The sequence below is a fragment of the Suncus etruscus genome, chromosome X (assembly GCF_024139225.1).
Source record: "Suncus etruscus isolate mSunEtr1 chromosome X, mSunEtr1.pri.cur, whole genome shotgun sequence".
In the NCBI taxonomy this organism is placed as follows: Eukaryota; Metazoa; Chordata; class Mammalia; order Eulipotyphla; family Soricidae; genus Suncus; species Suncus etruscus.
Window position 1 is genome coordinate 91,080,699 of NC_064868.1, and position 12,694 is coordinate 91,093,392.

Here is a 12,694-nt window from a genome sequence, read left to right on the forward strand (position 1 = left end):
GCCTGGCCAAATTAATTAGAAAGCAAAATGATGAGTCTGTTTACTGTTATTTTCCCTAGCTTTATTTAAATATGGTGGTTTGCAGAGTTGTTCATAATATAGTTGTGTGAGGCATTCAGTGTTCCAGCAGCAATTCCACCACCATTGTGACCTTCTGGCCACCATTGTCCCCAGTTTCCCACTAGCCCCCCAAGCCTGCTCCCTTAGCAGGTACAACAAATGTATTCTATAGATTGTTATGATAGTCTAACTAATGGAATTATCAAAAATACTTGAGTAAAAGAAAATTTGTGAAAGTTGTTATATCTATTATAACCATATATATTATTAAAGTCATTGTCTGAGGACTTACTGAGCTATTTGTTGCTAATTGAGCTTTCTGTGTTATTGTTTTTACTTATTAAGCTTAGTGGGCTTCTATGCTACTTTCACATCTAATTTGCTCTACTCTTACTTAGTTATTAGTGTTGTGAAATTTCAAGGTGTCAGGCAGCTACATATGTCCACGATCTCCAGGATCTGTAGAACTGGGACAATTCTCTACCCACCCCCTCCCATTGGAGATCCTAGAGTTCTGTCTGTTTGGTATATCTTCTGGGATTAGTCTTTTTATTCATTCTTATTAATGTCATAGTGATCATAGATATGGAAACCCCAGGAAGATCATGTTAAGTTCTGACTGAGTGCTAGGTGGCATCACCAACACAAGTAGGCATAACTTTTTATATTCCTAATGAATAGAGGCTGATGAGACACTTCCTATAATATCAGCTCACTTTGTTAAAATTATTCACTACAAAGAAAATATATCCATGGAAAGACATTTTAATAATATTTTACAGAATTTGGAAAAGAAATTTAATCAACTTGCAAGCTTCATGTAAGTTTGGTTTTAGTGTAAGAAGAGGATATATGTTGCTACTCTGGATTATATAAGGGTGAGGCTGAGATCCCAGCTCCCTGTGTACTGCTTGCCAGGCTTTCCTGCTTTGGTACACTATGTGTGGGAAACAGGGACAATGGATTGGACAGTGCAATTGGCTAGGGTGATTGTTACTTTCCTCTTTCATGGCTTCTTCTCAAAGGCTTATTTTTGATCTCAGAGCTCCAGGTACAGTTATCTGGTCAAGAATGTGTAGCTGGGTCCAATGACCAAGGCTTATTTTAGAAAATTTCCTTCAGGGGTTTATCAGGGGTCTTGGCTTAGCTTTAATTTGTTTTTAAAATTTTTAGCTACCTGGATTAAAAGACCAACCAAAAGACCCCTACCTGAAAATCTCATTAAGTAGTAAATGAGAGTGTCTGTTTTAAAGTGAAATTTTATTATATCCTTATTTTATACATATACTTGTTTTAAGTAATAACCAATTAAATGTTCATAGAAAACCAGAATTATACATAGAAATCTTTTCAATCTCATGTTAAGGTAGAGTGAAGTGCAAGTTTATAGCAGTAATTGCTACTTGAGACTTTTCTTTCAGTGAAAGATGTCATGTATATCTGCCCATTTATGGGAGCAGTGAGTGGAACCCTGACAGTGACCGACTTCAAGATGTACTTCAAAAATGTCGAGAGGGTGAGTGCCCAAGTCTGCCCTACTTTAAAAAAACATATTTTTTTAAATTTGGGTCTTCCAATCAGTACTCAGGAGGCTCAATAATGCCTCTCAGTAATTCTTTGGAATCATATGGGATGCTGGGTAATGAACCTGGATCAGCCGTGTACAAGGCAAACGCCTTACCTACTACGTTATTGCTCCGGCCCCTAAAAAACTCTTCTGAAGAAAATAAAGAGGTACCTGGCCAACCCCTTGCTCTGAGATCATGAGAGGCTAGATTTTACACATTTGCAGCTCTTGGGGTTGGAGAGATGGTACAGTGGGTAGCACATTTGTATGTGTCCAACCCTTGTTATATACCTGACAGTCTATATGATCCACGAACCCTGTCAGACATGAATCCTGACTACAGAACCAGGAGTAAACCCTGAGCACCGTTAGGTGTAGCCTCAGAACAGAATCAAACCCACACTTGTTCTCTTGTAAAGAAGGCAGGTAAAGTAGCACTGAAACCCAGAGGGGAGTTTTGGTGGTGGTGATCTTGACATATATTCTGTAAACTTTGTTAGTACCCTGGGCCTCGGTTCCTTAGTTAGGACAGATGTGCTAACACCCAGCCATCTCAAAGGGCACAGTGGTCACCATGATTCTTCTTTCCTCATCCACATCCCAGGATCCACATTTCATCCAGGATGTTCCCCTGGGAGTAATAAGCAGAGTTGAGAAGATTGGGGCCCAGAGCCATGGAGACAACTCTTGTGGCATTGAGATTGTGTGCAAGGTAAGGTGCCAGGTCAAGGGCAAGCACCAGGATGTGCCCAAATGTTCCTAACACAGTCAGCCTGGCCTCTGGTGATACAGCATGTATCTCTACTTGGAGCTCTGCTTTTAGGATAGAGCCTTCTTCAAGCTATGTGCCAACTATCCTAGAAGGAGTTCTTCAGTTGAAGTGCTTCTCAGGAATGTGGGCACAGTCACCCCATGCTAAGGTTATTTCTTACACATCCATGAAATCAAAAGGGAAGTTGAAATCAGTATTTTCCCTATTTGTTGCTTTAAGACGCTCATTAGAATAATGCATGGCCAAAAACTTTATCCAGGGATCACCATATTCAAATGCTTCTGTGGTTAAAAATGCTATTAAAGTTCTTAGTCAGATTGGATGTTTTCATATGAGCTGTGGTTTGTTTGTTGTTTCATATGAACTGTGGTTTTGTTTGTTTGTTTTTGCTTGCTTTTATTTTGCCTTTTTTCTGTTTTTGTGTCACACCTGGTGATGCTTAGAAATCACTCCTGGTGGTGTTCATGAGATCATCTTGGGAGCAAATATGGAACTTGGATCAGCCATATGTGTGACAAGCACCTTGTGACCTGTATCTCTCAACTCATGCTATCTTAATTTGGGCTTTGCACTTGTCCTGCTGTGGGTTAGAAGGAAATCAATCTTTGCAGCTGAGAGGCCTTCATCCAGGGACTTGACCTCCAGGACTACAGGTTAACCTCAGCTCCACCTATGGTTCTACCAAAGTTCTGCCTGCAGAACCATCAGGGACCCTTCCAATCCGACCCTTACATGTCCCCTCAGCTCTTGGCTTGGACTGGTCTCTGAGGATAGCTCCTCACCCCTTGGTGTGGCCCTACATGGCAGGGGAACCTATTTTCTGGACCCATTTCCTTGTGCAGATCAGGAAGTACTTCCTTGGTAAACTGAGGGTCCTGGGGGCAAGCCCTATCTCCAGCTAGCAGGTGAAGCCATTTCCAATCTAAAAGCAGAGGGGTGGCCCTGCTGAGTTCTAGATGCCAATCCTGGGGGTCACAGGCTGAGCTGGTACCTTCCTCCCGGAAGCTTCTTTCCCAGGACTGCTCTGGAGTTACGCTGTCTTCATGTGTCCCATGTGTCTTCGTGATTTCAGGCGGTCAGTTCCACCAGCCACCAAAGGGGACACTGTGTAGTCCGTGTTGCATGAAGGCAGACACAGGTGAGGACATGCCACTCATCTCACTGTTAAGTGGCTGTTTTCTCAAGAGCTTTTGCCAATAGGCTCTTGCAAACATTTTCTACCCCATAATGAACAGGCTGGGTTTCAGGCAACATCCTCAGAGTTGGTAAGGTGTGGGGTGGGCTTTCCAAGGTGGGTAACCCTACCCCATCTTCAGAGGTAATAAGGGAGTATGTGTGGAAAAGAAAGTTGGCCCAGCCTAGTTCCCTGCTCAGTTGCCCCAGAATCCCTGTACATACATGCACGGATATAAAACTTTGCAAACATAGGGAATGTTTACACTGCCTGGCCTTCTCCTTCCAATATCGCCCCTCTGGGGACCCTCCACCACACATCTGCCCATACCGAATTGCTGTGTCTTTGTAGCTGTTGAGTTCTGTAAGTGCAAGGCTGTGTATTTAGCCACCCCTGTCAACAGCTGTTTCCTTCATAATCTCCTTTCTATCTCTGTAATAGATCCTCACAATCATTTCCTGATGTCCAGGTTGCTCTTGTTTTAATTTGTTTGTGCTTCTTTGTATTGGATTGCTGGGGAAGGGCACATCTTTTTTTTTTTTGGTTTTTGGGGCCACACCCGTTTGATGCTCAGGGGTTACTCCTGGCTAAGCGCTCAAAAATTGCCCCTGTTAATGTGGCTTGGGGGGGACCATATGGGACGCGGGGGGATCGAACCGCGGTCCTTCCTTGGCTAGCGCTTGCAAGGCAGACACCTTACCTCTAGTGCCACCTCACTGGCCCCAGGAAGGGCACATCTTTTATTGCTTGGAGGCCTCACATTGCCAGGGACAGAGCCCAGGGCATCACACACAGGCCAGGCATTTGCTCTCTGCTACCTGACCACATCTCTGGGCCCAATAATGAGATTGGGGTGGGGGTGACTTCCAGTCAGTACTTATGGAGTCTGGGGACCCTGTATTTCTCATGGGTCCTCACAGAATTTCTCCTTGAACTGGCCTGGAATTGTCAGGTTTGGGCTGGAGGATGCAAGACTGTGAGGATACTATTGTTCTGGGAATCTTCTGGGCTACCTTAATGGTGTTTGATCCAGGGCTCGACCTGTAATGTTCAACGGCCTCCAGAGCTACACCAATTAATGCTCAGGGCACAATGTGCTATAGGGATCGAACTGGGATTTGCTTTGTGCAAGGTATGAGCCTTAACTCCTGATATGAAGATGATGATGATGATGATGATGATGATGATGATGATGGTGAGATGATGGGATTCACATGTGTGGCTAATGCCATAGATTTAAATAGGACTCCAGTTGTGGGGGCTGCAGCTCAGTGGTGAAGTGCCTGCCTCACAGCGTGAGACCTGTGAATATAAATGACAGAGAGTATGGACGATCACTGAAGTGGCAATGTACAGCTCCCTCACAGGCCTGGAGTTTGAGCCCCTTACTGCATACCTCCTTGTGTGCCCCGATTGTCCCTGAGTACACCCAGTCACAAGCACCACCAATGGTCTGAGCCCCGCTGGAGATGGCCACAGAAAGGTTTGGGGAGACCGATTCAGAAGTGCACCTCAGAGCTGACCTCACCATCATAAGTGCCTTTCACTTGTCCCTGTGGGAAGCAGGGTGGTGGCACGATAAGAAACTGATCCTGAGACACAGCAGTGTGGTTTGCATGGGACATTCCTTAGGGCCATGGTCCTTGCCAGGTCTTCTGTTGTAGGGATACTGCACGTGTTCTCTTGTATTCAGAATGCTCTTGACACTGTCAGTGCCTACGCCTCCATGACCCAACTTTTATGTACTAACCTCGATTTCAGTTAATGTGGCTTTCCCTTGAACAGACCCACTTTGTTCCAATGTATTCAAATGAAATCTGGTTGGAGTTTTTTTTTTAAATTGCCTTTGGTTAGTTGGCAAGATAGCAGGAGAAATGAATCAGAATAGTCTATCTCAGTATAGTATAGTTTCTAGCTTGCAAAGACTCAATACACATTGATCAGATGCATTTTGCTACTTATTTAATAGGATATGAGGAATTTGCGACTTGCATATAAACAGGAAGAGCAGAGTAAATTGGGGATATTTGAAACTCTCAACAAACATGCCTTTCCTCTTTCCACTGGGCAGGTAAGTATCCTACCCCAAATCATCCTTTTTGAATGCCTTGGCGGGAACTAAAAATTTTCATGGTCTTTTTGTTAGTTTCTGGGTCATACCCACTAGTGTTCAAGGGCTACTCCCAATTCATTGTGTGGGGTTGGCTTCTAGCAGTGCTTGGAGGACCACTTAGTTCTGGGGATCTAATCCAGTCCTCTCCCATTACAAAGCATTTGAGCTATCCTTTCCACACTCCTATTTAATTGTTCCTTCTTTAGAGGCATCCTTCTTTTTTTCTCATTCTGTTGTTAACTAATAGTAGAGTGTTTAACCATGTCAATCTGTGTATAATGACTGATTAGGCAAAACTGTCGAATTTGTTGATTCAGAATTTACAGATTGAAATAGAAATCTTAATCCGTTCAGCTTCTCACTGAATAATGTGGTCTAGTATTAGCACATCATATAGGAAATAAATAGTAACAGGAGTATTTTTTTTATTCAGACACTATTTGCATTCAACTATAAAGAAAAATTTCCAACCAATGGATGGAAAGTTTATGATCCTATATCTGAATACAAGAGACAGGTAAAGTATGTTGTTTATCCAGCTGAACTTACTAGATTTGGCATCTTTTTCTTTCTGAAAAGGCGAGAAATGCAGTAAAGAAGAAATTTTTCAAAAGCAGTTTCACAGAGGCCGAAGTTAGCCAACCTGAACATTCTTTATCTACAGAAGGCCCCTGTACTATTCCTCATCATCTTTACAGATGTCAAGTGGAATACAAGGAACAGGGCTAAACAGTAAATCAGCCAGATGGTTCTTATTAAAGGTCTGGTAATGAGTTGATGAGTGAGGATCTAAACCCTAGGCTTACCTGGGATTTTAGCTGGACCGCATGGCCATCCATCTTATGCACTGCGCCTCTGCCTACCAGCTCTTTGATGTGCTGTTACACAATATTTCGATTAAATCGAATTCTCATGATATTTCATCTTTGTCCCTACCCTATGTTTCTGTGGGAGAAGTTAATACTTGTTTAAACATTTGTCAGAGAGTTCTTCCTCCAAAGGACTTCCATGCATGTTTTCATGAAGACCACTATGCTTATTCTTTATTTTATATTTAATTTACATTGTTTACTATCTTTGGGAAGTCTTGTTTGTACCTTGGTTTCATTAAATGGGTAAGAATTGGGTTCTATTAGATAAATAAGTATATATTTCATTTTTAAGTAGCAATGAGCCTTACATGATAAACTGAGTTTATTGGAAAATAAGCAGTGTATGTGTTTCTTGTGTTTGGTAGATACTTTTGAAAGTGTCAAAGCATGCTTCTTCCTCACCCTTTTTTTCCTCATCTGCAGGGCTTGCCAAATGAGAGCTGGAGAATATCCAAAGTGAACAGTAATTATGAGCTGTGTGATACCTACCCAGCCATCATTGTTGTTCCCACCAGTGTAAAAGATGATGACCTTTCCAAAGTAGCAGCCTTTCGAGCAAAAGGCAGAGTCCCTGTAAGCATTAAGCACTGTTTTTAATTAGGCACATACTCTGATCAGCATTTAAAGGGAAAGAAGCAAGACAGAAAACACTCTTGAGAACTAAATGCAGAATAGAAAAGTGAGCCTAAAACCCTGCAAAGCGCTTTGATTCTCAAGAGCTACTGAGTTATGTAAACATTCTGTGTGTCCAGATTCCCCTGTACCACTCACCTTAATCTTTGTACCATCTCGCCAGCCTAGGAGTGAAGCTTTTGACAGCTTTATTTAGGTATAATTGATAGGAAAAAACCTTGTGTATGTTTAATGTACATCGTGTGAGTTTGGGAAATGTATATACCTGTAGTAGTATGACCACAATCACAGAGGAATGAACATTTTTGAGCCATTAATTCAGAGTCTAGTTTAATTATACATTTTTTGGCCAAAATAGAAACATTGAAGATGAGGCTGGAGCAATAGCACAATAGTAGGGTGTTTGCCTTGCATGCAGCTGACCCAGAACGGACCTAGGTTCGGTCCCTGGCATCCCATATGGTCTCCTAAAGCCAGGAGCGATTTCTGAGTGCATAGCCAGGAGTAACTCCTGAGCATCACTGGGTGTGGCCCAAAAACAAAAAATAAAGAAACATTGAAGATATGCAAGCCTAGACTCTGATTCAAGACTGCATGTTCACTTGAGTCTCATAATGCTCTTCTGCCATTTTTGAGACACATAGATATTTTAAATCAGAAGACAATTAAAACTAATCAATCAGATAGGAATGGGATGCAGTATTCATAACAGTCGGATTTTGGTTCTCTATTTCTTGGAATCCTTAGTGTACTATGGAGGTAGAGGGGTTGAAAGCTCATCTAGTTAGTCTTGTGTAGACTAAAAGCGAACATTGCTTCGCCTAGCCATTCTCACACTGTGATTGACTGGACCCTCTTAATTTGGAAGGAAACATGCAGAAAATGAGTGTGTGGGAGAGAACTTGTTTTCACTACCTAGTCATTAGAGTCAACTTATTTGGAGCCCTAAGCTCATGTGTGTTGCTTCTGGACACTAGGTGCTGTCATGGATTCATCCAGAAACTCAGGCAACGATTACACGATGCAGCCAGCCACTTGTGGGTCCCAATGATAAGCGCTGCAAAGAAGATGAAAAATACTTGCAAACAATAATGGATGCCAATGCACAGTCCCACAAACTCATCATCTTTGATGCCCGGCAGAACAGTGTTGCTGACACCAACAAGGTACATTGTCACCTTGCTGCAGCTGCAGCGGTCTGTTCTTCTGTACTGTGTGTAAATTATGTAGTCACATGGCCTGGAAATCCTCCCTCTGGAGTCACCCAACTCTCTCTCCCTGGTGTTTGGTCTGTGGGCTCTTGCAGTCTTTCATGGCATCTGGAGTTCCTTTCCTCTTGTTGCTGCATCATAGCCTATTCTACTGACTTTATCAAGCAAAGGACAGGGACCAGGGACTCATCACCTAAACAATGAAGTATCGAATGGAGTCTTTGGGAGGTCTTGGAAGAGCCTGGAGCCTGGGAATGATGATGGTGACCCGATTAATTCCTGCTTGGCCCAAAATTGTGTTAGCATGGAGCCCCCCTCATGACGTTAGGCCAGTGCACCAAGTTCCAGTCAATCACATGAGAGGCAGTATTAACATTCAGCTCCTGTTTGAGCATAAAAGGAGCACCAGATGAGGGAAGCCTTTGCACCACCATCACTGGAAGGGCTCTGAACTGAGGTGTCTCAGTTCCCTACAAATGCCTTTCTGAGGGGGCATCCCTACCGACAGGCCCTTGTGGGGTGCCACTGCAGTTTGCCTAGTTCATCTCACCACCTTTGAGGGGCTATGGCCTTTATACATGGATGCTTCCCTCCCAGCTTCTGATCACTTGTCTCACTGGTGTCTGTCATTGTCTGTTCCACACAACCAGTTACTCTTCTGTGTCTCCTCCTGGTGGCTGTCTATGCCACACACACTCTGTGCTGCAGTGCTCAATAAACCAGAGGCATGACTGGGCTCGGAAGCTTATCCCCACCTGGTGGATCCCTGAGCCAGTGTCTTCGGCTCCATGTGTCTTGTAAGCTGCAGGTGCCTTATGAGGCAGCAGTACTGTTGTGTTTGGTTTTTTTTTGTTGTTGTTATTGTTTGTTTTTGGGCTACATCCAGCAGCGCTTAGGTTACTCCTGGCTCTGCACTCAGAAATATCTCCTGGCAGGCTTGGGGGACCATATGTAATGCTGGAATCAAACCTGGGTATGTCCTTGGTCGGCTGTGTGTAAGACAAATGCCCTACCACTGTGCTATGACTCCAGCTTCCAGTGCTGGTGTCTTTGGAGGAGCCTCACTTTTTCCCTTGATTAGCTAAGGGAGCTGAGACTCAGGTCAAGGATTCCATTTATATTTGCCTGTACAGTGCCCCTTGGAAGGCTTAAGGGTGAGAAAGCTGAGGGGTGGGTCCCATTACAACCTGGCTACAGATCTGACATCATAAGCCAGCTTTCCTGTCCCCCTAATATCTATACCTTCCTCCTACTTCTACTTCCAGCTCTCTGGGCAGTGTCTTCAGTGAGGGCCTTGGGGAGAAGTTGATATGGAGCTATGCTGTACCATCAGTGTTCAGAAGGGTCCTGTGGGGGGCTGAAGTATGTCCTGGATTTCTGGGAGGTACCAAGTAGAGGCCACCCCACTGCCAAGGGCAGCGTGTGTGGCTTTCCTTGCAGTGTAGGTGAGTGTTGGCCACCCTGCTGGGGGGTGCATACTTAGCAGCCTGGCCTCCCCACAGTTCCCCTCTTGTGTGCTGCCTGCTCTGGCTCTGGTCTCTCTGTTCCCCCCCCCCCAAAACACACACCTGTGACTTGGGCTCTGCAGGCCAGAATCCTCAGCCATACATCGGCACCTCATCTCTTCCTTTCCAGGCTCCATTCCTGTGCCCACCTGATGGGTTGCTGGAGGTTCACAAAGAGCCCCAGTCTCCCCAGGGTCCTGCACAGCTCCTTTTAGATGATGGTTTCCTGCCAACAGGCAGCCTTGATTACTTCTGCAGAAAACATTCCCGCTTGCTACATTGTCCCTGCGTTCTCTGGCTGCGTGGCTTACTTTTGGTCTCCTTCCCCACAAAAGTGGGTATCCCTACCCTCCTGAGTCACATCTGTGTTCTCCCAGCAGATGTTTTGTCAGCCCTATGGGGCTACCTCTGCAATGTGCAGCCCTGTGATCTGGATCCCATTCCTGACTTAGAAATCCAGGACACTCTGCCCTCATCCCCACAGAAGCTGGTAGCGAGCCCCCATTTTACCCAAAAACTTTTTCCAGGCCTGAAAGTCTGGAGAGCAGGCATTGCAAGCTGGAGCCCTCTGTTCAGTTCCCATGAGCTACCAGTTGGCACCCCTCTCCCAGTCAAATATGCTTCCCTTCTTTCCCTAGACTTTGCCTCTCCAATCCATATTTTCCTTTCTTGTTGCAGGGCCAGGCTCTTGCCCTGGCTGCCTGCTTATATGAGCTGTAATGGGCCTGAGGTCAGTGGCTCTGTGATGGTGCTGGGAGTCAAACTTGAAGTCCACGTCTACAGGCAGACACTATCAAGGACACTATCTAAGGAGCACCTGGAGGCCGGATATCCCCATAGTAAAGAATCCTGAACAACCCCCTCAAGCACCACTCAGGGCAAATTCTCTCTACAGGTGCATGTGCTTGAATCCCTCCTGGTCCTTGTGCCCACATCCCCCAGACTGAGGTTCAGTGACATCTTTGGGTCATTTACCCAGGATCATGGGTGCCACTGATACTATCTTCTTGGGCTCTGCTGCATCCACCCCATGTCTGCATCCACCCCATGTCTATCCTTAGCCATGTTGCTCAACTGCCTCGTGCTTCCTTCATCCAGGTTCTGCTTGGCAATGAACTGCTCCTGGAGAAGGTCTCACTCACTGCCTTATGCTCTGTGCATCCAGCCTGGGCTCTGTGTGCAGGATGGTAGGACACCTCTCCACACCTCTGTGTCATGGCCTCAGCCCTCACTATTGCCCCTGTGTGCACTGGCCCTGCTAACCTGCATCTTGACATCCTTGCCAGTCTCAGGATATCTACACACATTGGCCTCTTTCTTCCACAGCAAACCTTTCCTAGGGCCCCTGGACTAGATGTGCACCAATAGCTGATCTCCACTTATTCCTCAGTGTCAGCCCAGGATTTGGCTGTGGGCTGAGCAATAATAACCACTTGAGGTACCAAAAGCTTTCTTGAAGACTTCACAGAAGGTTTCTTTTTAGTGAGGTAATGGTCACACATTAAACTCACCATTTAATTTCCCTAAACTGTTCTGTTAAGTGGCTTCTGGACAGTGGTCACCACTGTGTCACTCCAGAAGGCTTTGTGGTTGTGGCCTCATTGACAGTCTGCTCTTCCCTCTCCCAATACCCTTCTCTCTCTCTCTCTCTCTCTCTCTCTCTCTCTCTCTCTCTCCTTCCCTCCCTCCCTCCCCCTTTTTCTCATTTTGGGCCACACCTGGTGGTGCTCATGGGGTTACTCCTGGCTCTGACCTCAAGATTTACTCCTAGTGGTACTGGGGAACCATATGGGATTCCAGGGTTCGAATGCAGGGCAAATGCTCTACGTGCTGTGCTATCTCTTTGGCCCCTCTCTTTTCTTGGACAGATGTGCCTGCTCAGGACATACTGGGCATACCCTTTAACTGTCATCTGGTTTGTCCAGTCCCTTTCTGCATGTGTTTGTAAGACTCATCATATGGTAGCATGGACCAGTACCTCAGTTTTACAGATGTTTATTTTTCATTTGATTGCGGTGGGGATCCTTCTTGGCCAACTAGGTAGGTGGTTCTGGGCTAGAGGAGACCCCAGTGCTTCACCCAGCAGTGTTCAGGGAATTAAGCCACAGACTGCTACCTCCAAGGCCTGCTCCTTATCCTCTGTGCTGTCTCTGAAGCCAGCAGCCCCTCATTCTTCCTACGGCTGAAGATGACTCCAATGGATGACCACATTTATTATCAACATCTGTCCTGCAGCTGTTTGACACCTTGTGGCCATATGAATAATGACGTGTGCATCCTTTGCTTGCGAGTGTGTGTTTGAATATTCTTTGCAGTTCTGTGGGAGTGGCTTTGAGATTGGTCTGGTAATACTTTGTCTTTGTAAGGGACCACCAACCTTTTCTCCACAAAGACTACACAGTCTAAATTCCTGCCAACAATATGTTAGCTTGACCTCTACAAATGGAAAGCTAATTACTTCCTAGATTGTATTACCCAGGGGTGATTTATATCCTTCAAACATTTGCTTCTTTTTATTTTTTTATTTTTGACTTGATAGCCACGCTCGGTAATTCTTGGGCCTGATTCCTGGCTCTTTGCTCAGGGGTTATGTCTGGCGGGGCTCAGGGACCATTTTCTGGACTGGCCATAAGAGCCGGTGTCATTTGAGTGGCAGGCAAATGTCTTAACCATATGCTACCTCACTATTATCCTTTTTGGATTTTGTTTGCTTATTTTTCTCTTCTTTTGCCTTTAAGGCCACATCTGGTGGTACTCAGGGGCTATTTTCTAGTGAGTGGTTGGGGG

General features: G+C 45.1%; 1 protein-coding gene across 4 annotated transcripts in view; it reads left to right on the top strand.

Moving 5' to 3' along the window:
• Positions 1 to 12,694, top strand: part of MTMR1 (myotubularin related protein 1) — a 62,594-nt gene that overhangs the window by 23,102 nt on the left and 26,798 nt on the right. For all 4 annotated transcript variants that reach the window (XM_049767490.1, XM_049767489.1, XM_049767491.1 and 1 more), the window contains 6 exons: positions 1,482 to 1,576; positions 2,232 to 2,339; positions 5,543 to 5,644; positions 6,120 to 6,203; positions 6,982 to 7,131; positions 8,169 to 8,357. In XM_049767490.1, the coding sequence (XP_049623447.1) occupies positions 1,482 to 1,576; positions 2,232 to 2,339; positions 5,543 to 5,644; positions 6,120 to 6,203; positions 6,982 to 7,131; positions 8,169 to 8,357 (728 nt within the window). The remainder of the gene's footprint in view (positions 1 to 1,481; positions 1,577 to 2,231; positions 2,340 to 5,542; positions 5,645 to 6,119; positions 6,204 to 6,981; positions 7,132 to 8,168; positions 8,358 to 12,694) is intronic.